Here is a 21,013-nt window from a genome sequence, read left to right as displayed (position 1 = left end):
AAAGTCCAGGAGCCTTTCTGGCTAGGCTAGGACATTCTCCTTAGAGAAGAGGAAGTGAACAGAAAGGCTTTTTAATCAGAAGGTAGGAAGAGAGGCCAAGAGTACTGACATCACACACTTGCAGTCCGGTTTGGTAAATATTTACAGTGAGGTTTAAACGTTACATTATTTTGTAGTGGTCTCATTCAATGTTTGTAACAGCCCAATGGGTAAAAACTGTTATTCTTCCTATTTGGCCACAAGAGTACTCAGAACACCTTGAAAGCACCGTCCTGCCATTTTTGCTTACAATGCTTTTTAGATCTTTCCCACATCCCAGGTACCCTGAGGAAAGGAGCTTAGATTTATTAAATACATTGTCCAAAATAAGTGGCCAAGCCAGGATTTGAGCTCAGAGTACCTTGGATTTGGGCCTTGGGAGCCTGGATGATAGAGTAACATTGGAGGAATCTTCTGAGAGAAGGACACCTTGAATCAGGTTTGAAGGATAAGAAAGAGTTTGGAAAAGATCTAAAGAGTATTATAAGCAAAAATGGCAGGATGGTTCTTTTAAGGTGTTCTGAGTACACTTGTGGCCAAGCCAGAGTGCAGAGTGGGTGGGTGGGGTGTCAGCAGAGGAGGTGGTTGGAGAGAGAGGTAAGACCAGGTCATGTCTCACTGGACTTTGTTCTGGGGTAACGTGAGTCATGAGGGTTATAAGCAAAGAGGAAGCACTATCACAGTTGTTGCGCAAAGAGCATTCTGACAGCGATCACATATATTAAGGTCGGGGAGGGAGTGGGCAGGACTTGAGACAAGGAGTGCATGCAAACTTCTGTCCTGTGATTAACAGTCTCCATAACCCCTGAATGGTCTGGTCATAAGATGCTCTTTGTCCAGAGGCACAGAGGATGAGAGGTCCATAAACAAAGGCAAAATAACTGTACCAAAGACCTAGGTGCTGCCACTTAGCAGACTATTGCTTGGCAGATGGGCACAGTGTTAATGACTCCTCCTGCAGTGCAGCTCATCTGTCTGTTTGCCATCTTTGCCATCTTGAAACAAACTAGAAGAGAAGTTTCTCATTACTCCCTTTCTTCTATCATTGACATATCAGAAAGGGGAACTTACATCTTAATGGCTCAGTGATCTTCTAAGGCCCAGTCCAAAGAGAGAGAATTTAACACTATGGGCTCAATGGCTCTATCTTTCCTGAGGGTCTAGTTTAATAAATCCCAACAACTATCCAGGCAGGTTATATTGATGTCTGCAAAGTTATCTTTTATTGAAGATGTACTGTGAGCCAAAGTACACTCACTGTCAGCATCCTGGACATTAGTCTGGCCTACTTTTCCCTTGTTAAAATCTCATCTGCATCAGCAGCTTCCATTTCACAAGCTGAAAACTACTTCACTTTTCTTATCCCAGTTTCCAAGTTTAGATGATCACAAGCAGAATTTCAAGAAACATCTTTAGCATCCAGTCAGAGACCACTGTGATAGTTCAGGTAAGAAATGATTTCATACTCAGAGAAAGACAAGTATCATATGACTTCACTCATATGAGGACTTTAAGATACAAAACAGATGAACATAAGGGAAGGAAAGCAAAAATAATATGAAAACAGGGAGGGGGACAAAACAGAAGAGACTCATAAATATGGAGACCAAAGAGAGGGTTACTAGAGGGGTTGGGGGAGGGGGGAGGGGCAAAGTGGGTAAGGGACACCAAGGAATCTACTCCTGAAATAATTGTTGTACTATATGCTAACTTGGATGTAAATTAAAAAAATAAATAAAAATTAAAAAAAAATAAATGATGACATACTGAAAGCAGTGGCAATGCAACTAGAGAAGAGAGAACAGATCAAAGCACCTGTAAGCAGCAATCATATAGCCATGCTTATATTTACTGAGTGCTTTCTATGTGCCAGGCATTGTATAGTGTGTGTAATAGCTCATTCAATCTTTGCAACAACCCAGTGAGGTAAGAACTGTTCTATTTTATGCATGAGAGAACAGGCTTAGAGTCATTAGAAACTTGCCCAAAGTAAGTGGCAGAGCTGAGATTTGAGCCCTGGCAATCTTGATCTCAAAACTCTCATTTTTAATCTCTGTGCATTACTGTCTCAAATCAGAAGGATTTGGTAATTTATGGAATGGGGAAGTGGGGGAAGGAGAATCAGGCATGGGAGGCATGTTCCAGTTTAGAGAAGTAGGCAGGTAGATGAAAGGTGGAGTCCTTCACCAAGATGGGGACACAGGAAGGGGAATGGGTTTGAAAGAAGGATGATGATTTGGTTGTGAACATGTTGATGGGGGACATCCAAGTAAAATGTCTGTTAAATGGTTGGGTGCTTAAAATATGGAGCTTCAGAGTAAGTGATTGAGGCTAAAGAAGTCTGTATCTAGGCAGCAGAGGAGCATGTGGGCAGCAGCAGCGGGGGGTGGGGAGGTGGGTAACTGAGATTTTTCCAGAGAAGAAAATGAGAAGATAAGGCAATCAGGGATAGAATCTCAGGGACTTGCAGCACTTAAGGGACCAGTGAAAGAAGAGCCCCTGAATGAGAAAAATAAATAATTTAAGGGATGGTGGGAGAATGAAGAGAGACTGGGTCACAGAAACCAAAGGAGAAGGAAGTGTGATGAAGGAACGATAGCAGTGCCTAATACAACAGAGAAATCATATAAGGTAAGAACTGAAAGTCACCATTGCATTTGGCAATTAGGTCAATGTAAAATCAGCTGATGGGAATGCAAAATGTTATAGCTGTTTCGGAAGATAGTATAGCAGTTTCTTATAAAGCTAAACATTTCCTAGCATATGATTTAGCAGTGGTACTCCTTAGTATTTACCCAAATGAGATTTTTTTAAAAGTATAATGCAGAAACCTGCACATGAATGTTTATAGCAGCTTTATTAATAATTGCTAAAACTTGGACGCAACCAAGATGTCCTTTAATAGGTGCATCGATGAACAAACTGACATATCTGTAGAATGGAATATTATTTAGTGATTAAAAATTGAGCTATCAAGCCATGAAAAGACATGGAGGAAACTTCAATGCATATTACCAAGTGAAAGAAGCCAACTGAAAAGGTTATATAAACTGTGGGATTCCAACTATATGACATTCTGGGAAAAGGCAAAAACTATAGAGATAGTAATAAGTTTGGTGGTTGCCAGGAGTTGGGGGAAGGGAGGGATAAATAGGGGGAGCATTAGGCCAGTGAAACTATTCTGTTTGTTACTGTAATGGTGTATATACCTCATTTTACATTTGTCCAAACCCATGCAACTATACAACACAAAGAACCCTAATGTAAACCATAGATTTATTTAATAGTAGTGTATCAATATTGACTCATCAATTGTAACATTTTCCACACCAATGCAAAATGTGTGGAAACTGGCAGAGGGTAGGGGCAGTAATGGGTGGAGGGCACATGGAAACTGTACTTTCTGCTAAGTTTTCTGTAAACCTAAACCTATTAACATAAAAAGAAAGGAGGAGAGAGGAAAGGAAGGAATTAAAGAAGAAATAAATGAAGAAAGAGAAAGAAAGCCATGTGCCTACAATCTTGAAAGTGTAGCATCAACCCATAATTATACTTAATCCAATTCTTGGAATTCTTGAATTCCAAGTTGAGTAAAAAATAACTAGTTTCTATTCTGCTTACCAACTTCTAGGGCTCCCATCACAAATGCAACATACAAACCAATGTCTTTGGCATGATATGAAATTTTTTTCACAGCCCAACTTTGCAACGTGATCTCTGGATCATTGCCCATGTATTATAAGCTTCAGCTGCAACAGTCTCTTTGCGTGTCTTTCCCATTCATGATGTGCACTTGCAGACCACGCTGCCTGTTTTGCTCTTGCTGGTTTTTTTGGCCTATCTCCTCTACCCTTCTCTACCTAACAAAATCCTACATATCTTCCATCACACATCCCAGACCTACCCTTTTCTGTGAGAACTTTGCTGTTCCCTTTCACCCATAGCACACTAAGCAAGAAAGAATCCTCTCCTTGATTCTATAGTTCTTTGTGCCCACAGTCTTCAACATCAACAGTTTAGTGAGAATTGGGGGCAGAAAGAAGCCTGATCAAAGCGATTTAAGAAGTGGGAGGGAGAAATGTATGCATGGAAGGTAGACTAATGTGTGGGGATTGGTTTTATTATAATTTGATATTGCTTGTTTTGGTTTGTCTTTAGTGTTTGTGGTTTTACCCAACAGGGGTTGAGGGTAGGGAGAAGAAAATTCCTGGAGGGGCTGTGGCGCTGTCCAGTCCTTGGGGTGCTGACAGACCTGTGTCACTGGGTCGGGTCTGTCTTGAGGCTGGTAATTCTTCTCCCAGCAGCTGTGGTCCTCTATTTTGGGGAGGGAGGGAGACAGGAGAAGGACTACATCTGTTTAGTTCTCTTGGAGGTTCAGGAGCCATAGCCTGCCTCATCTGTGGGGGAAGGAGAAAAAGGTTTGCTGACTTGGTGACACTTCTCTATTTCTCATGGGATCTACAGGCTCCTGAAGACCAGTTAATGACTAGGGAAAGCAATTAGTTATTAGTTTTTTCTGACATCCACATAACACACATTAAAGACGAGCTATGTTCTAGGAACCATGCCAGGTACTGGAATACAAGATAACCAAAACAGAATTCCTGTCCTCAAGGAGTTTAGTCTAAGTAGGAATATTGATCTTGAGTCCATGCCAGCAATTCCACCATGAGGGGAGCTGTCTTAGCTCAGGCTGCCATAACAAGATATAATAGATTGAGTGGCTTAAATAATAGAAATTTATTTTCTCACAGTTCTCGAGGCTGGAAGTTCAAGATCAAGGTCCGGGAGGGTTTGGGTTTTGGTGAGGACTTTCTTCCTGGCTTGCAGGTGGCCATTTTCTTGCTCTGTATTCACATGGCCTTTCTTCTGAGAATGGGGGTGGGGGGTGAGGTGGGTAGGAGTATGATGAGGGGGAGAATGAGGGAAAGAGAGGGAGAGAAAGACTTCCATTGATGTCTCTCTTAGAAGGACGCTAATCCTATCAGATCAGAGCCCCACCCTTAAGACCTCATTTTATCTTAATTACCTCCTAAAGGCCCTATTTCCAAATACAGTCACAGTGTGGGTTAGGCCTCAACATATGAATTTGGGGGGGAGACAAATCAGCCCATAATGGAAGCTTATAGAAAACTGTAAGAGCACAGACACAGTCATGATTGCCTTATCTGGGGAAAGAAGGGACCGCAGAAAGCTCAGCAATGACTCCTGTTCTGGATTTTGAGCATGCAGATATCAGCATATGTGATTTCAGTAGCCCCAGCTTGGTGGCTCTGGTGATGTAGCAGTGCTGGGCAGTCAACAAGTAATTATGTCCCATGTGAAAAGAAGAGGTCTCTACACCACAAGCTTTCTGACAGTCATAACTTCATTCAATGATATTTTTATGCCTCTGGTACTATTTTTACATTTTGTAGCAGCTTTTCTTTATGGTAGAGTATGTCACAGGTTTCCTGATGTCACTCAGCTTTTTACTGCAACAGCTTCCATATGCCTCCTGCAAAGGTGATTATTTCAAAGATTCAGTAAGTGTCAGAAGTACTGTACTTCAGGTAGCATACGCATTCCTTTGCAATAGTGAGGTATAGAAAATGAGTCATGGGCTTGCTCTGTGCCTGTTGTCCTGGTGTTTTGGAGATAGCATTTGTGGACACCAGGCTCTGTGAATGGCCAGTGCTGTACTGTTCTCATTGATAGTATTATGTTGAGGGTCCCTACCTGTGGAATACATATTCTCAGAAGAAGGAAATGTCCCAGAAGCTTTGAGAAAAGTAACCACTCCCTTCTTTATACTTCTGTCACATTCAGTTTACATTTCTCATCTGGCCTTTGGGCCCTCGCTGAGACTCATCAGGGCCGGTTTCTTTAACGTAGGGAGTCAGTCACATTAGTCTCTGTTCTAACCTGATTGGTCCCCTAGGGGTGATGGCAGTATCCAGCAGTCACCACCTCTGGCTAAACTAGTACGATTGTTGTATGCTAAAAATAAGCTTGTCATTCTATTGGCGCTTTGTCTCCCCAGCGGAATTCAGTCTGCCTGTAACGCACTGCCGTGAGTCTGGCTGTTCTGCCTTTGGTATAAACCAGATAATGGCCACAGCAGAATCCCAGCCTGTTGCCCATAAGAGCTGCTATCCTCAAGGAGATGGGGGCAAGGTCTTGATCAGGGAGGGTTTACGTTGACATTAATTCTCCCATCTTCAGGACCAATAATTCTTGCTTTAGAAATAAGGAAAAAGTGGTGATGCGGCTCAAGTCAAAATGAAATTTGACTTTCTACTCTTTCTAGGACTGCTTCAGTTGGGAGTTAGTTTTCTGTTGCTTCTACAAGTGGTCTGGAGTTCACCCCTGTGATGTTTAGGACCACTGACAGCACTTGAACAGTTTTGCTCCCTGTCTTCTCCCTTCCCCCACCCCACAGAGACTCAGAGGAGCATTTGTGAGACAGACTCTGGACTTACAAACACTGAAACAGCTGCTCTCCCAGCCTCTTGTCTCCCGTGCGGCTGCAGTCGCTGTGCTGGAACTCTCTGCCAAGGAGGGTGGACTGTTGTCACCAGAAAGGTGGTTCATTATAGATCTTGACCCCTCCTTCGTTCTCCCTCCCTTACAACCTGCACATCCCTCTCTTCTCCTGGCATTACTGCTGGCAGAGTTCAGACTTCATTTCTCTCATTCAAAAGCATTCCTCCCATTTGTGAATTATTCCCTGACTCTTCGATAAGGCAGTGTTACAGGTCCTCTGCCGGCAGAAGGGAGCAGTCTGACAAAACCTGAAGCCCTAAGACTTTCAGAAGCTGTGACGAGCAGACTAGGAGGAAGCCACGACATTGTGAGCTGAATGGATGTCTTAATAAGCTTTCAGATGTGATTTGGCCAGAGTTGGCAGAGAGAGCTCGAGGGAAAAAGGCAAGTAAATGATTGCAGACCCACTGGGCGTGACAACCCTAGGAAGCTAATCATGTCTCCAGGAAATAATTGACAGCAATTACCCAGCAACAGAACACCATGTAGAATGGGGAGGACAGACCCCCGGATGTGAGTACGATCTCTCTTCACTACAGAGTTTTAAGCAGTGGGAGCAAAGCGAATTATTGTAACTGATGGTGCTCCCTTAACCACTGATTCTGGGTGCTTGTGGACTGTCTCTGGGTGGGGTATGCATATGCCTGGCTGGGACTTCTGTTTGCAGGTCTCTTCTAAAATATGTTGCCTGTCAGGAAACTGAATGTAGTAGTTTGGGGATATTGGTACCGGGAGACTTCCTTGTAAATCCTCAAGAAAGCAGCAAAAGCAAACCTCATAGACCTTTTGCTATAAAAATAAAACAGATCGCATCACAGACCAAGCAGCTGTGTGGCCCTCTAGCATTTGTGATGAGAGAAAAAAAGCATTTGCAAATTGGAATGCAGTGAAAATGGGGCGGTGGGCTAGGACAAAGCAGGGAAATCTTTCTTAGAAGCTAAATACCTTTCTGGATTCAGGATGCTCATTGCATATTTATGATCATGGATTTATTTCATTTCTGCTTAAAGAGCTGGCAGTATGTTTGCATTTAATGTTTTTCTCCAGAATGCTGTGAAAGTGAGCATTGTGACAAAGAAGGATGTGATTGATAGATATAGGGCAGAAGAAATTCCTCACCACCAACAGTGGGAAGTGTCTTGAATGATAGCTGATCTACTTGGAAGAGGAGGCTCAGATTGAATGAGGGAATGGGGCTGCTACAGCCGAGGTACCCAACAGGTTGGCAGTGAAGTTTAACTCGTTGATTGCAGACTAGTTGCTAGGTCTCTATTCCTCAACCCTCCCCACTCATTGGTGAAGGTCCTCTATCCTCCTTATTCCTCTCCCTCAACCCGCCTCTGCCTTCCTGATTTGTCAGTTCAGAGGTGTCAGATGAGAAACCCCTTCCTCCAAAAGGATGGAGGTACAGAGAGGAAACAGAAAAGAAGACTCAGCCACTTTGATTCTTTCCCACCCACCCTGTGTGTATATGCAACTGTAGGTGAATACTGGGCATCCTACCAGTGACGCTATTACTGGATTTCAATTGAGAATGAACTTGAGATGCCCAAGCACATAGGGATGATACTAACCACAGACTAGGAACTGGAAACCTGGGATTCTGTTCCTGACTTTGCAGGCAGTTTTCTATGCAATTCTAGTTGGGGGTGGGGGGATGGTGGGAGCGGTATCCAAAATTCTGTGAGCAACAAATCCCTGTGCCTCAGGCAGGCTGTGTATTGGCCATGGTGGAGGGGGTGGGATAGGGTGGGGAGTGGGGAGCATTTCATTCTTAAGTAGTTGTAACTGAAGAAAAAAAAAAAGTCTGGACAATATTTCTCAACTGTAGTGTTTTTTTCTGTCTTAAAACAAAGTGAATAGTAGTGTGTGCTAGACTTATAAAGGGCTGTTTACCAAAGGTAGTTATATAAATGAGGCTATCTCAGTAGCTTGCAACCATGGCAGTGGGTGGGTGAGAGCTGAATTTATTGTCTGGGACCGGAGGGGAGTGGCTGTCCATGTACTACAGGCCTGCTGACCCCTGCATCTGTTGCTGGGGAGACTGGCCAGTGCTGCTGGACTGGAGCTCGTGACCTCAGCTGGTGGGCTGCACTAGTTTGCAGCAAGGATGTCTCTATCTCCAGGAGCTAAGCTCTGAAGTAAAATGAGTGAAATTTTAATAGTATTTGTATGAATTGGGCCATTGTATTGAGACGTTCAGATGCTCACTGCAAGGAAAGTTTGGATACAGGGGAAGGTGGCAGTTCAGGCTGAGTGTGCAAAGACAACAAATGAGTAAATGAACAATGTGGTTGTGGAGGGAGAGCAGTTTGGAAGTCACAGCTAATATTGTAGCTTCCTGCCATTTGTGCCTGGAGTGTTCTTGCAATATTGGGACAAACCCAGTATTGGGAAGCTCAGTATAATTGGTTTACAGATACCACAGATTACCTGAATAAAGAGAGAATGTATCCAGCATTTCCAAAAACAACTTCTACACTGTAGAAAGGTCTGGGAAACATAAAGCCTAAACTAGTCTTTCAGTGGGACCCTGGGAATTTCCAGTGGATTTTCCAGCTCTGTTTCTCTGTTTTGAGTTTCAGCTTGATTCTTTCATTGGCTCATTCATTCAACCGAGATTCCTCATGCATCCCAGGGGTCTCTGACCATGGTTAAGAGAGGAGTCCTCTCTTTGGAGCATACCTTCTCCGGGTTTGTTGCATTTCCAGTGAGCAGAGCAGGTGGATTTGTGGAGGTTCTTTCTTTCCTTGCTATTCTTTAACCACATTTTGGGCAACATACAGATGAAGTGAGAAAAGTTGATGATTAACAAGTTGGGGCAGGAGGGATAATAATTACCTTTTTGAAGTTATTCACATTTTGGCCAATACTTTCACATAGTAAACAGCCATCTTTAATCCCACCATGGTCCTCTTTGTGTGTGTGTGTGTGTGTGTGTGTGTGTGTGTGTGTGTGTGTGTGTGTGTTTTATGTGTGATCATTTAACCCCAGCCTCTCAGAGCTGTTGGCAAAATGAATTGCCTGGAATGTCATGGTGAACAAGAGTTAGAGCAAGGCACATAGAGTCCAGATCTTTCCTAGTCGTCTCATGGCCAATTCCTTCATCTTAGAGGTTGAAAGGAGCATTGGGATTGCCTGGAAGCAACTGTAAAAGATGTCTGTATCTTCCAGGCCTTCAAAATTAGAATGTGTGGTAGGGTCTGGGGTGAAGAGTGCAGTCCTTTTGGCACAGCATTTTCTTTGTATTTGCATGTATTGGAATATTTTTAAAGTATTTATTTTGAGAGAGAGAGTGCACAAGCAGGAGAGAGGGACAGAGGGAGGGAGGGAGGGAGGGAGGGAGGGAGGGAGAGAGAGAGAGAGAGAGAGAGAGAGAGAGAGAGAGAGAGAGAGAGAATCCCAAGCAGGCTCCACACTGAGAGTGGAGCCTGATGCAGGGCTTGATCTCAGGACCATAAGATCACAATTTGAGCCTGTATCGAGTCGAGGCTCAACTGACTAAGCTACCCAGGTGCCCCATAGGTATTTTTAATAAGTATGTTTCAAAACACAAAGAAGCTTTCACTTACTTGCTGTCCTAGCAGGAGTGGATTCAATTCTTTTTTTTTTTTAAGTTTATTTATTTTGAGAGAGACAGAGCATGCACACACATGGGGGAGGGGCAGAGAGAGAGAGGGAGAGAGAGAATCTGACAGCACAAAGCCAGATGTGAGGCTTGAACTCACAAATCATGAGATCATGACCTGAGTCCAAACTAAGAGTCGGATACTTAATCGACTGAACCACCCAGGCACCCTGAGTGGGTTCAATTCTTGAAAGCATTCCTTCCAAAGAACACTTTACTTTGGATAAATTACCAATGGCTTTGGTTTGCTCTAATGGTGGCCCAGGGCTCCTGGGAGAAGTCGGTCTTTAAAATTGTGTTCATTTGTCATTTGGTGGAAAGAAGAGTTTAATTTTACTACAGTTACTACTACCTCTAGACCACTGCTCTGACTGGGGTTTTGCGTCCTGTAGGTGGTTTCAGTAGGCCTTTTATTTCTTGTTAAGCATGGAAGCAACAAAACCAGGCCCTCCTGATGCGGTTGGCAGTATGCACTGTCAGGGTTTCTAGCATCCGAGTTGTTCCCAAGGTTGGTTGTTCCGGCAGTAACTGGAACTGGGCGATGGCCCGGGCCTGTGCCCAGTTCTTGGTCTGTCCCAGAACTCAGGAAGCTGCACTGTTCCCAGTGAGACAAGGATGAAGCAAAAAACCTGCAGTAAATGCTGGCGGAACACCCAAGGGTTTAACCCACCCCTGAGGGTCTCTGTGGGGGGGTGGTCCGTGGGCATCTTCACCTGCCAGGGGAATCAGCATGTTGGCTGTGGTGGACCCACAAAACACGGCCAGAAGGCCCTTCGTCATCATGCGCAGTACAGTTACCTGCCAAAGGCAGGCCTGGAACCCAGGTGATGTTGATGGGGTTATATCAGGCCTCTGCTACCCGGGATGGAAGTACAGAGCAGACCTCACAGTTTTGGCCATAGTCCTCTGGAGAATGTCCCTGAAGGAGGAAGAAGGGAGGGAGGTTGGCACATCTGCTGCCTTCTACTCGCAAGTTCAGGGGCTTGGTGTGCAGAGTATGTGCTTCCTGCTCGTCCTGTCTTCACTCAGCTTCTGTCCCCTGCAGTGAGCGATCAGCAGATGCCCTAAAATCAGAGAGAGGAGGTGTGTGGCCTGTCTGTGTGCTGAGCGGTGCTGATGGCAACTTTGTTTGTAATCCCTAGGTCCCGAAGATGGCATAGTAATACAGGCACCTTCTGATGATCGGGAGCGTCTTTACCCGTGGGTGCCTGCCCGGGCCAGTGGCATCGTGTTGAGCTGAAGGAACTTGTCTACTGCTTTCCTGAAAACCTCTTTTTCTCCTAATTCATGAGCCAGCAGGATGCGGTCGCTGCACTTTCTGAACGCCTTCTCATAGCTGCGTACAAAGGCCAAGCAGAGAATGTGGTTCAGCTCATCAACAAGGGCGCCAAGGTAGCAGTTACCAAGGTAACAAGAAAAAAAAAAACTAACACTTTAACCATTCCCTGGGAAAAAGCCTACCTCTTAATAACCATTGTCTGTACAACTTTTGTGTTGGTTCGAAGCTTTCATGGAACTAGCTTTTTCTTTTTTCCAGTGGTGGCAGTTTGGGAAGCAGGAAGGAGGATTAAAATGCTTTCAATGCTATCTTTCAAGTGGAGTGACTTATTTTTTTTTTTTTTAATGTTTATTTATTCTGGAGAAAGAGAGAGAGAGAGGCAGAGTGAGAGTGGGGGAGGAGCAGAGAGAGAGAGGGAGACACAGAATCTGAAGCAGCTCCAAGCTCTGAGATGTCAGCACAGAGTCTGATGTGAGGCTCGCACTCACAGACCATGAGATCATGACCTGAGCCGAAGTCAGATGCTTAACCAACTGAGCCATCCAGGTGCCCCTGGAGTGACTTGTAATTAGCATTTGACAGTCTTTAAAATCACAGTATGGCCTTTTCTCACCTATTTCTTTAGCTAAATGGACAAGAGGTGTCTCTGGAGAAGTTGGGGGGCATAAAAAGTTATTGGAAAAAATGTACAGTAATCTCGTTATTGTACAGGGACAGGGCAGCCCATCGGCTGTGCAGAACCTCACTGTTCCCATCTGTACAGTAACAGACTTGGGCCAGATGACGGCCACCATCTCTTTGGGCTTTCATTTCATATGGGTCAGGAAACAGATAATTCCACGGTAGATGAGAAAACATACTGGCTAAAGGGTGATATTGTAGCAAAAGTGGGGAAAGTCAGGCTGCATAGGCGACAAGTTGAAATATATAGATGAAATAATGCTGATGGAAGACACTTATTGAGCACTTAGTATTGCTCTAAGGACTTTATAGTCCTCTAGAAAAGGTTCTTTTTTTCATCCCCACTGTAGAGATGTAGAGAGCCTGAGGCACAGAGAGTTACTTGCTCAAGGTCTGTTCTTCAGCTGTTGGGTGGCAGAATTGCTACTTGTACCTACAGAGTCTGGCTCCAAAGCCCACCCTCCAGGCCACCCCACATAGCTGTGGAGAGAAGCGAAGCTTAATTTTCAAATGCTAATGTCTGACCACTTGTGGCACAGATTGGCCAGCACGCATTTTCAGTTACTCACATGCGGTCTCTGCATTTTATGATTCTGACGTGTGCTTTTTTTGGCCCCACCAAGCAGTTAATTCCGACACTGTCTACCTGGAGGTGGCATCAGGCCTCACAGGTTAAGGGATCAGTCCCACAAGACTGCATTTCCCCCCACTCCACTTCAGATGCCAGCTGCCAAGTCCAGGTTGTCACCTGTGCTCCTGACCAACACAGAATCAAGGGTTCCCACAATCCCCCGATCCCCTGGGTTTGACTGATCTGCTAGAGCAGCTCACAGAATTCAGGAAGACATTTTGCTTACCAAATTACTAGTTCATTGTGAAAGGTTGTAACTGAGGACCAGCCAGATAGAAGAGATACATAAGGCAAGGTATGAGGAAAAGGCTACAGAGCTTCCATGCGCTCTGAGTGCACCACCCTACCAGAACTTCCATGTCTTCCCCAGCCCAGAAGTTTTCTGGCTTGTCTTGGATTTTTATGGAGGCTTCATTTCTAATTGCTCATTGACATTCCACCTCCAGCCGCACCCCTCTCCCTGGAGGTCAGGGGATGGGACTGAAAATGTGACCATCTAATTATGGTTGGTTGCCGTGGCAACCAGCAGCATCCTTAGGGCTTTCTAAAAGTTCCCTCATTAACATAAATTCAGGTGTGGTTGAAAGGGGCTTATTATGAAGAACACATTACTTTCACTTTTTTGTCTCCGGAGCTATTTCAGGAATGAGGACAAAGACCAGCTACTGTAAAAAAGATGCTCCTGTTGTTCTTATCACTTAGGAAATTCCAAGGATTTGGGGAGCTGTGAGCCAGGAACAGACACTAAAACCAAATATATATTCATTATAAACAATATCACGATGCTTGTCTCTGACAAAATATTGGGCTATGCAGAGGTCACCTATTGGCCTAACAATGCCCTGCACATAAATGGTGATAAGCTTGTATGGAACTGACGGTGAAGGGAGCCATAGTTCAGGCTTTGGTGTGATTCGCCCACAGCTCTTCAGGGTCTGGGCAATCACAACTGCAAGAAGGTGCATGAACTCTGTAGTTAGGGTGCATGCTCACATATTTTCACTTGGCTATGTTTGCTAATTGTGCCACTTGCTTGACTTCTTAGGGCATCAGTTTCCTTACTGTAAAAGACTTAATGATACCATCTTTTCAGGATTGTTATAATAACAAATTATTGATAAACATTTAGCTCATAGTCTGAAAGTTTTCTTTTTCTTTCTAATGTGAACTTTCTTTCTTTCTTGAGGGAGAGAATGCATGTGCAAGCAGGGGAGGGGCAGAGGGAGAGGGAGAGAGAGAATCTTAAGCAGGCTCCACACCCAGCACGGAGCCTGACATGGAGCTCGATCTCACAACTGTGAGATCATGACCTCAGCTGAAATCAAGAATCGGATACTTAACCAACTGACCTGTCCAGGTGCCCTGAAAGTTTTCTTTTTAAAACAGACTTCATCATTTGCTTTTTTTAAAAACAGGTTTATTGAGGTATAACTTACATGTCATAAAATTCACCCATTTAAAGTATAAAATTCAGTGATTTTTGATGTATTTACAGAGTTGTGCAATAATCACCGTGTTTTAATTTTAGAACATTTCCATCATCCCAGTAAGAAACTTTCTACTCATTAGCTGTCATTCCCCATTCCCACCCCCAGCTCCTGGCAACCATTAATCTACTTTCTGTCTCTACGTATCTGTTTTCTAGAGGCGCCTGGGTGGCTCAGTGGGTTAAGCGTCTGACTCTCGGTTTTGGCTCGGGTCATGATCGTATGGTTTCATGGGTTTGAACCCTGCATCGGGCTGTGCAGTGATGGTGCAGAGCCTGCTTCAGATTCTCTCTCATCCTCTTTCTCTCTGCCCCTCCTCTACTCATGCTTTCTTTGTCTCTCTCAAAATAAATAAATAAACCTAAAAAAAATTTAAATATCTGTTTTCTGGACATTTCCCATAAATGGAATCATATAGTAGGTAGCCTTTTGTGTCTGACTTTTTTCACTTAGCCTAATGTTTTCAGAGTCGATCTATGTTATAGCCTACATCAGTATGTCATTCTCTTTTATTGCAGAATAATATCTCATTGTATGGATACACCACATTTTGTTTACCTAGTCAACAGTTGGTGGATGTTTTGGGTTGTTTCCAGCTTGGAACTATTATGAATAATGCTGCTGTGAATGCCAGTGTATGGTTTTTGTGTGGACGTGTTTTCATTTCTCTTTAGTAAATACCCAGGAGTGGAATTGATGGAATAAACGATAAATCTGTGCTTAGCATTTTAAGGAACTGCCAAACTATTTTTCAGGGTGGTTGTACCATTTTACATTCCCATCGCAGTGTTTAAGGGTTCCAGTTTCTCTGTATCCTTGCCAATGCTTGTTGTTGCCTATCTTTTTTATTTTTTTACATCATTTGTTCTTTAATAGTTATCTTTTTCAAAGTAATGGAGGCACATAGGAAGTTTAAAAGTGTAAGTTCAAATACTGTTGGAAGGCATTTAACAGAAAGAGCTGTCTCCTGCCCACCCCTCAACTCTGCTCCCCAAAAGAACAAACTCTCAGATCTCTTAGCTGTTTTCCTGCTGGCATTGATCTCCATATTTCTATAATGAATATGCATATACTGCTAAGTTGATTAATCAGCTTAATTTTTCATTTAAAAAAGTTTAGACAAAGTACAACATCCATTCATGATAAAAACCCTCAATAAAGTAGGTTTAGAGGGAACAAACTTCATTGTAATAAAGGCCATTTATGAAAAACTTACAGTGAAAATCATCCTTAATGGGGAATAAGTGAGAGGTTTTCCCCTAAGGTCAGGAACAAGATTAGGATGCCCACTCTCAACACTTTTATTCCACATAGTACTGGAAGTCCCAGCCACAGCAGTCAGACAAGGGGGCAAATAGGCCTCGGAGTTGGTAAGGAAGAAGTAAAACTTTCACTCTTTGCAGATGACATGATACTCTCTATAGAAAACCTTTAGTGTTTAGTCCCCCAAAAAACTGCTAGAATTGATAAATTCAATAAGGTCGCAGGATACAAAATCAATCTACACAAATGTTTCATTTCTTTTTTTTAAGTTTATTTATTTATTTTGAGAGAGAGAGGGAGGGAGGGGCAGAGAGAGAGGGTGAGAGAGAATCCTAGGCAGGTTCCATGCTGTCAGTGTGGAGCCTGACACAGGGCTCAATCTCATGAACAGTCACAACCTGAGCCGAAATCAAGAGTTGCTTACTTAACTGACTGAGCCACTCAGGTGCCCCTATTTCATTTCTGTACACCAATAATGAAGCAGCAGAAAGAGAAATTAAGAAAACAATCTGATTTACAATTGTACCAAAAATAATAAAATACCTAGGAATAAACCTAACCAAAAGAGGTGAAAGACCTGTACTCTGAAAACTATTAAACACTGATGAAAGAAATTGAAGGCTACACAAAGAAATGGAAACACATTCATGCTCATGGATTGGAAGAAAAAATATTGTTAAAATGCCCATACTACCAAAAGCAATGTACACATTCAATGCAATCCTTATCAAAATACCAACAGCATTTTTCACAGAACTAGAATAAACAATCCTAAAATGTGTATGGAACCACAAAAGATCCCAAATAGCTGCTATAGCAATCTTGAAAAAGAAAAGCAAAGCCAGAGGCATCACAATTCTGGACTTCAAATTATATTACAAAGCTGCGGTAATCAAAACAGTATGGTACCAGCACAAAAATAGACACATAGACCAATGGAACAGAATAGAAATCCAGAAATAAATCCAAAATTATATTGTCAATTAATCTTCAACAAAGAAGGGAAGATGCAATGGGAAAAAGTCTCTTCAACAAATGGTGCTGGGAAAACTGGACAGCTAATGCAAAAGAATGAAACCATTTTCTTACCATACACAAAAATAAATTCAACATGGATTAAAGACCTACATGTGAGACCTGAAAGTATAAAAATCCTAGATAAGACTGCAAGCAGTAACTTCTCTGACATTGGCCATAGCAACTTCTTTCTAGATATGTCTCCTGGGGCAAGGGAAACAAGCAAAAATAAACTATTGGGACTACATCAAAAGAGCCTGCTTGTAATTCTCTCTCCCTCTCTCTCTGCTCTGTTGCTCTTGTGCTTTTGTGCTCGCTCTCTCTCTCTCTCAAACTAAATAAATAAACTTTAAAAAGTTTTTAAATAAAGTTAAAATTAAAAAAAGAAAAACACTAATTAAAAGGGATACACTCACCCCTATGTTTATAGCAGTATTATTTCCAATAACCAAGATATGGAAGCAGCCCAAGTATCCATTGATAGATGAATGGATAAAGAAGGTGTTTTATATATTCTGGAACAGAATTCTGTTCCTGAATATATACAAATATAAATATATATATGTAAATATATATGTATATATATGTAAATATATATGTAAATATATGTAAATATATATATATAAAGAACATATATAAAGAATATGTTCTTTCAGCCATAAAAAAGAACTAAATCTTGCCATTTGTGACAACATGGATGGAGCTAGAGAGTATTCTGCTAAGTGAAACAAGTCAGTCAGAGAAGGAGAAATACCACATGATTTCACTCATGTGGAATTAATGAAACAATTCAAACAAGCAAAGTGAAAGAGAGAGAGAGAGAGACAGAGAGAGAGAGAGAAACCAAGAAACAGACTCTTAATTATAGAGTACAAACCGATGGTTACCAGAGGGAAGGGGTTGGGAGATAGGTTAAATAAGTGATAGGCATTACTTGTTGGGTGCTGTATGGAAGTGCCGAATCACTATCTCATACACCTGAAACTAATATCACACTGAATGTTAACTAACTGGAATTAGAATAAAAACAAACAAAAAGCAGTTTAGGTATTACTTTAATTTTTATGTCACACCTACACATAAAGTGTCAAATATTTTTACTATGTTTGTCTTCCATTTCTGAGTCTCCATAGGCAACTACATGCAAGTCTTTTGGTAGTTTCTTTTAGTGTTTACATTTGTAAATGATGTCCTGACATTGCTTGCTTTTGATTTTTCCATTTTAGGCGTCATCCGCTGACTTAATATAAAAACCGATGCTTTAAGGTATAGCTTTCTTCCTCTACCCTGCTCTCAGATACAGTTTCTACCTTCATAATATAGTTGTGTCATTACTTAGGTGACATCAGCATTTGGTCTTTACATTAATTTAACAAGTTTATTTATAGCTGAGCCATGTAGTATGTGGTATCATGTTTCCTGGTTTGTTTTTTTTTTTTTGGTAGTAATTTCCTTACTATGATGTTAATAATTATCCCATGTTTGTTCCCTTGGTTTTGTGTGTACATATAACAAGTCATCCCCAAACTCTTCCCCAGTTCCTGATCTTCTCTCTGGATGTTCAGATGTGTTAGATAAATCTCTCCACTGAGTCTCTTTGCAGAGATGTTCTCTGGAGACCCCTCCCCTATTTTAGTCTGGACTGGTGGCCCTTCAGGCCTTCTGACAGATATCACTCTTCACTATTATCGTAGGGATTCCGCTTACCATTTTTATATATGTTGATTTGGTTTTGGACCTCAGTGTCTTTTTCTTTCTTGGTTTACTCCCTTGGTTTGATGTGGTACACCCCCTAGTACAGCACTGTCCAACAGAATTTTCTATGGTAGTGAAATGTTCTATATTTGTGCTGTTCTATATCTGTCTATATTTAGGTTAGCAACACATGGCTATTGAGTACCTAGAATGTGGCTAGTGTGGCTTAATTTCAAATTTAATTTTAATTAAAATTTGAATGCCACATGTGACTGTTGGCTACTGTGTTGAATAACACAGCACTTAATGTCTTCTTGAGAATGAATGCATGGGAGAGATCGATCAACTTTATTTTTTTTTAATGTTTATTTATTTATTTTGAGAGAGAGCATGTGTGTGTGCACATGCACGAGGAGGCAAGGAGCAGAGAGAGAGGGGGAGAGAATCCCAAGCAGACTTCACACTCAGCACAGAGCCTGACACAGGGCTTGATCTCATGGCTGTGAGAACATGACCTGAGCTGAAATCAAGAGTCAGATGCTCAATTGACTGAGCCACCCAGGCACCCCAAGATTGATCAGTGTTAGACATAATCTATTGCCCCTTGCTCTTCCACACTGTCTCAATCTTGTTATATCACAGTTTTTGAGCAGATTCGTGATTACTGTGATTATGTAATTGCTGTTCATTGGTGAGCCAAGAGTTGTACTATAATTAATTACATTTCCATTTTTATATAACTTGCTGTTTTTCCTGGACTTGATAATTGCCTTGATTTTTTATTTGTTTAGTTTTATTCAGACTTATAATTAAGTCTTCCCTCTATCCTCCAGCAATTCTGTAAAACGGTTCTTAGTACAATTTTCCATGATTAATCCCATCATGTACTTATCAGTTTTATTCTTTCCCATGAGATAGATATCCCTTCTGGAGTCATCCATCTCTCCATTCCAGTTTGATCTGGGTTTCTCTCTAGTTCTACTTGAACAGAGTCATCCTGAGAATTCCATTCACCTCTCCCCTGTGTTAGATCCCATTTGCCACAACCCATATCACCCTCCCTTTGGTGGTGCATGGTCACTGGTAACTTCTGAAGAAAGGGAACAGGAAGATAAATGTTTTGAGAGTCTGCATGTCTTAAAATATATCTTTATTCTAATCACTTAAGTGACAGTTTGGTATAAAACCTAGGCCGAGAATTGTTTTGCCTCAGAACCTTGAGGGCAATATTTTATTGTCTTTGAGCTCACAGTGTTGCCTGGGAAACTCAGTTTATAGATTCTTCCTTGCAAGACCTCTTTCAAGGCCTTATGCACCCACTCTGCCCCTGTAAGGTCTACTCATTCAGAATCCGGCTCAGGGATTGCACTCAGAGAAGTATCCTGCATGGAACTCTGTCTCTTTTCAACTGATGAAATGCTACCCCTTCACTCTGTGTCTCTAATAATTGGATCCTTCTGTATCTGTGACTACTCCGAACCCCTCACCAGACTATCACTCTGACCTGGGTCTGAGTTTATCTCCCACATTTCTGTGTGTTTTGCATAGAAGAAAAGCAATGGATTTGGAATCCAAAGACTTTGGTACAGGCTCCACTGCTTATTAACTACTTGTTAATGTGGCCAGGGTTTCTTGACTTCTGTATTATTGACATTTTGGGTCACACGGTTCTTTGTTGAGGGAATTGGCCCTATGCATGGTAGAATGTTTGGCAGCATCTCTGGCTTCTTCTTTTTTTTTTTAATTATTTTTTCTATGAATTTTATTTATTTTTTCTTTAATATGTAATTTATTGGCAAATTGGTTTCCATACAACACCCAGTGCTCATCCCAATAGGTGCCCTCCTCAATGCCCACCACCCACTTTCCTCTCCCTCCCACCCCGCTCAACCCTCAATTTATTCTCAGTTTTTAAAAGTCTCTTATGGTTTGCCTGCTTCCCTCTCTGTAACTTTTTTTTCCCTTCCCCTCCCCCATGGTCTTCTGTTAAGTTTCTCAGGATCCACAGAAGAGTGAAAACATATGGTATCTGTCTTTCTCTGTATGACTTACTTCACTTAGCATAACACTCTCCAGCGCCATCCACGTTGCTACAAAAGGCTATATTTCCTTCTTTCTTTCTTTCTCATTGCCAAGTAGTATTCCATTGTACATATAAACCACAACTTCTTTATCCATTCATCAGTTGATGGACATTTAGGCTCTTTCCATAATTTGGCTATTGTTGAAAGTGCTGCTATAAACATTGGGGTACAAGTGCCCCTATGCATCAGCACTCCTGTATCCCTTGGGTAAATTCCTAGCTATTTATTGGGTCACAGGATAGATCTATGTTTAATTTTTTGAGGAACCTCCACACTGTTTTCCAAAGCGGCTGCACCAGTTCGCATTCCCACCAACAGTGCAAGAGGGTTCCCGTTTCTCCACATCCTCGCCAACATCTATAGTCTCCTGATTTGTTCATTTTAGCCACTCTGACTGGCATGAGGTGATATCTCAGTATGGTTTTAATTTGTATTTCCCTGATGAGGAGCAACGTTGAGCATCTTTTCATGTGCCTGTTGGCCATCCGGATGTCTTCTTTAGAGAAGTGTCTATTCATGTTTTCTGCCCATTTCTTCACTGGCTTATTTGTTTTTTGGGTGTGGAGTTTGGTGAGTTCTTTATAGATTTTGGACTCTTGCCCTTTGTCCAATATGTCATTTGCAAATATCTTCTCCCATTCCGTCAGTTACCTTTTAGTTTTGTTGATTGTTTCCTTTGCAGTG

At 42.1% G+C, this 21,013-nt stretch overlaps 1 protein-coding gene and 1 long non-coding RNA gene across 10 annotated transcripts in view; one reads left to right on the top strand and one right to left on the bottom strand.

Annotated features, from left to right (window-relative positions):
- Positions 1–21,013, top strand: part of ANKRD6 (ankyrin repeat domain 6) — a 211,382-nt gene that overhangs the window by 117,936 nt on the left and 72,433 nt on the right. For 3 of the 8 annotated variants that reach the window (XM_053222472.1, XM_027057254.2, XM_053222471.1), the window contains exon 2: positions 11,335–11,599. In XM_053222472.1, the coding sequence (XP_053078447.1) occupies positions 11,480–11,599 (120 nt within the window). In that variant the 5' untranslated portion in view covers positions 11,335–11,479. Of the gene's footprint in view, positions 1–1,407; positions 1,487–2,470; positions 2,671–11,334; positions 11,600–21,013 lie in introns of those variants that run through there. The other 5 variants (XM_027057259.2, XM_027057257.2, XM_027057253.2 and 2 more) reach the window with 3 other exon arrangements.
- Positions 2,685–9,879, bottom strand: LOC113598769 (uncharacterized). Of its 2 annotated transcripts, XR_008298475.1 has the most exons (4): positions 8,998–9,879; positions 6,501–6,934; positions 4,792–4,908; positions 2,685–4,436 (listed from the first exon to the last, which is right to left on the bottom strand). It is a non-coding gene; the product is annotated as an uncharacterized LOC113598769 (long non-coding RNA). The 2 variants fall into 2 exon arrangements; XR_008298476.1 differs by lacking the exon at positions 4,792–4,908.

The sequence above is a fragment of the Acinonyx jubatus genome, chromosome B2, assembly GCF_027475565.1.
Source record: "Acinonyx jubatus isolate Ajub_Pintada_27869175 chromosome B2, VMU_Ajub_asm_v1.0, whole genome shotgun sequence".
NCBI lineage: Eukaryota > Metazoa > Chordata > Mammalia > Carnivora > Felidae > Acinonyx > Acinonyx jubatus.
This window is presented reverse-complemented; position numbering and strand designations above follow the sequence as displayed.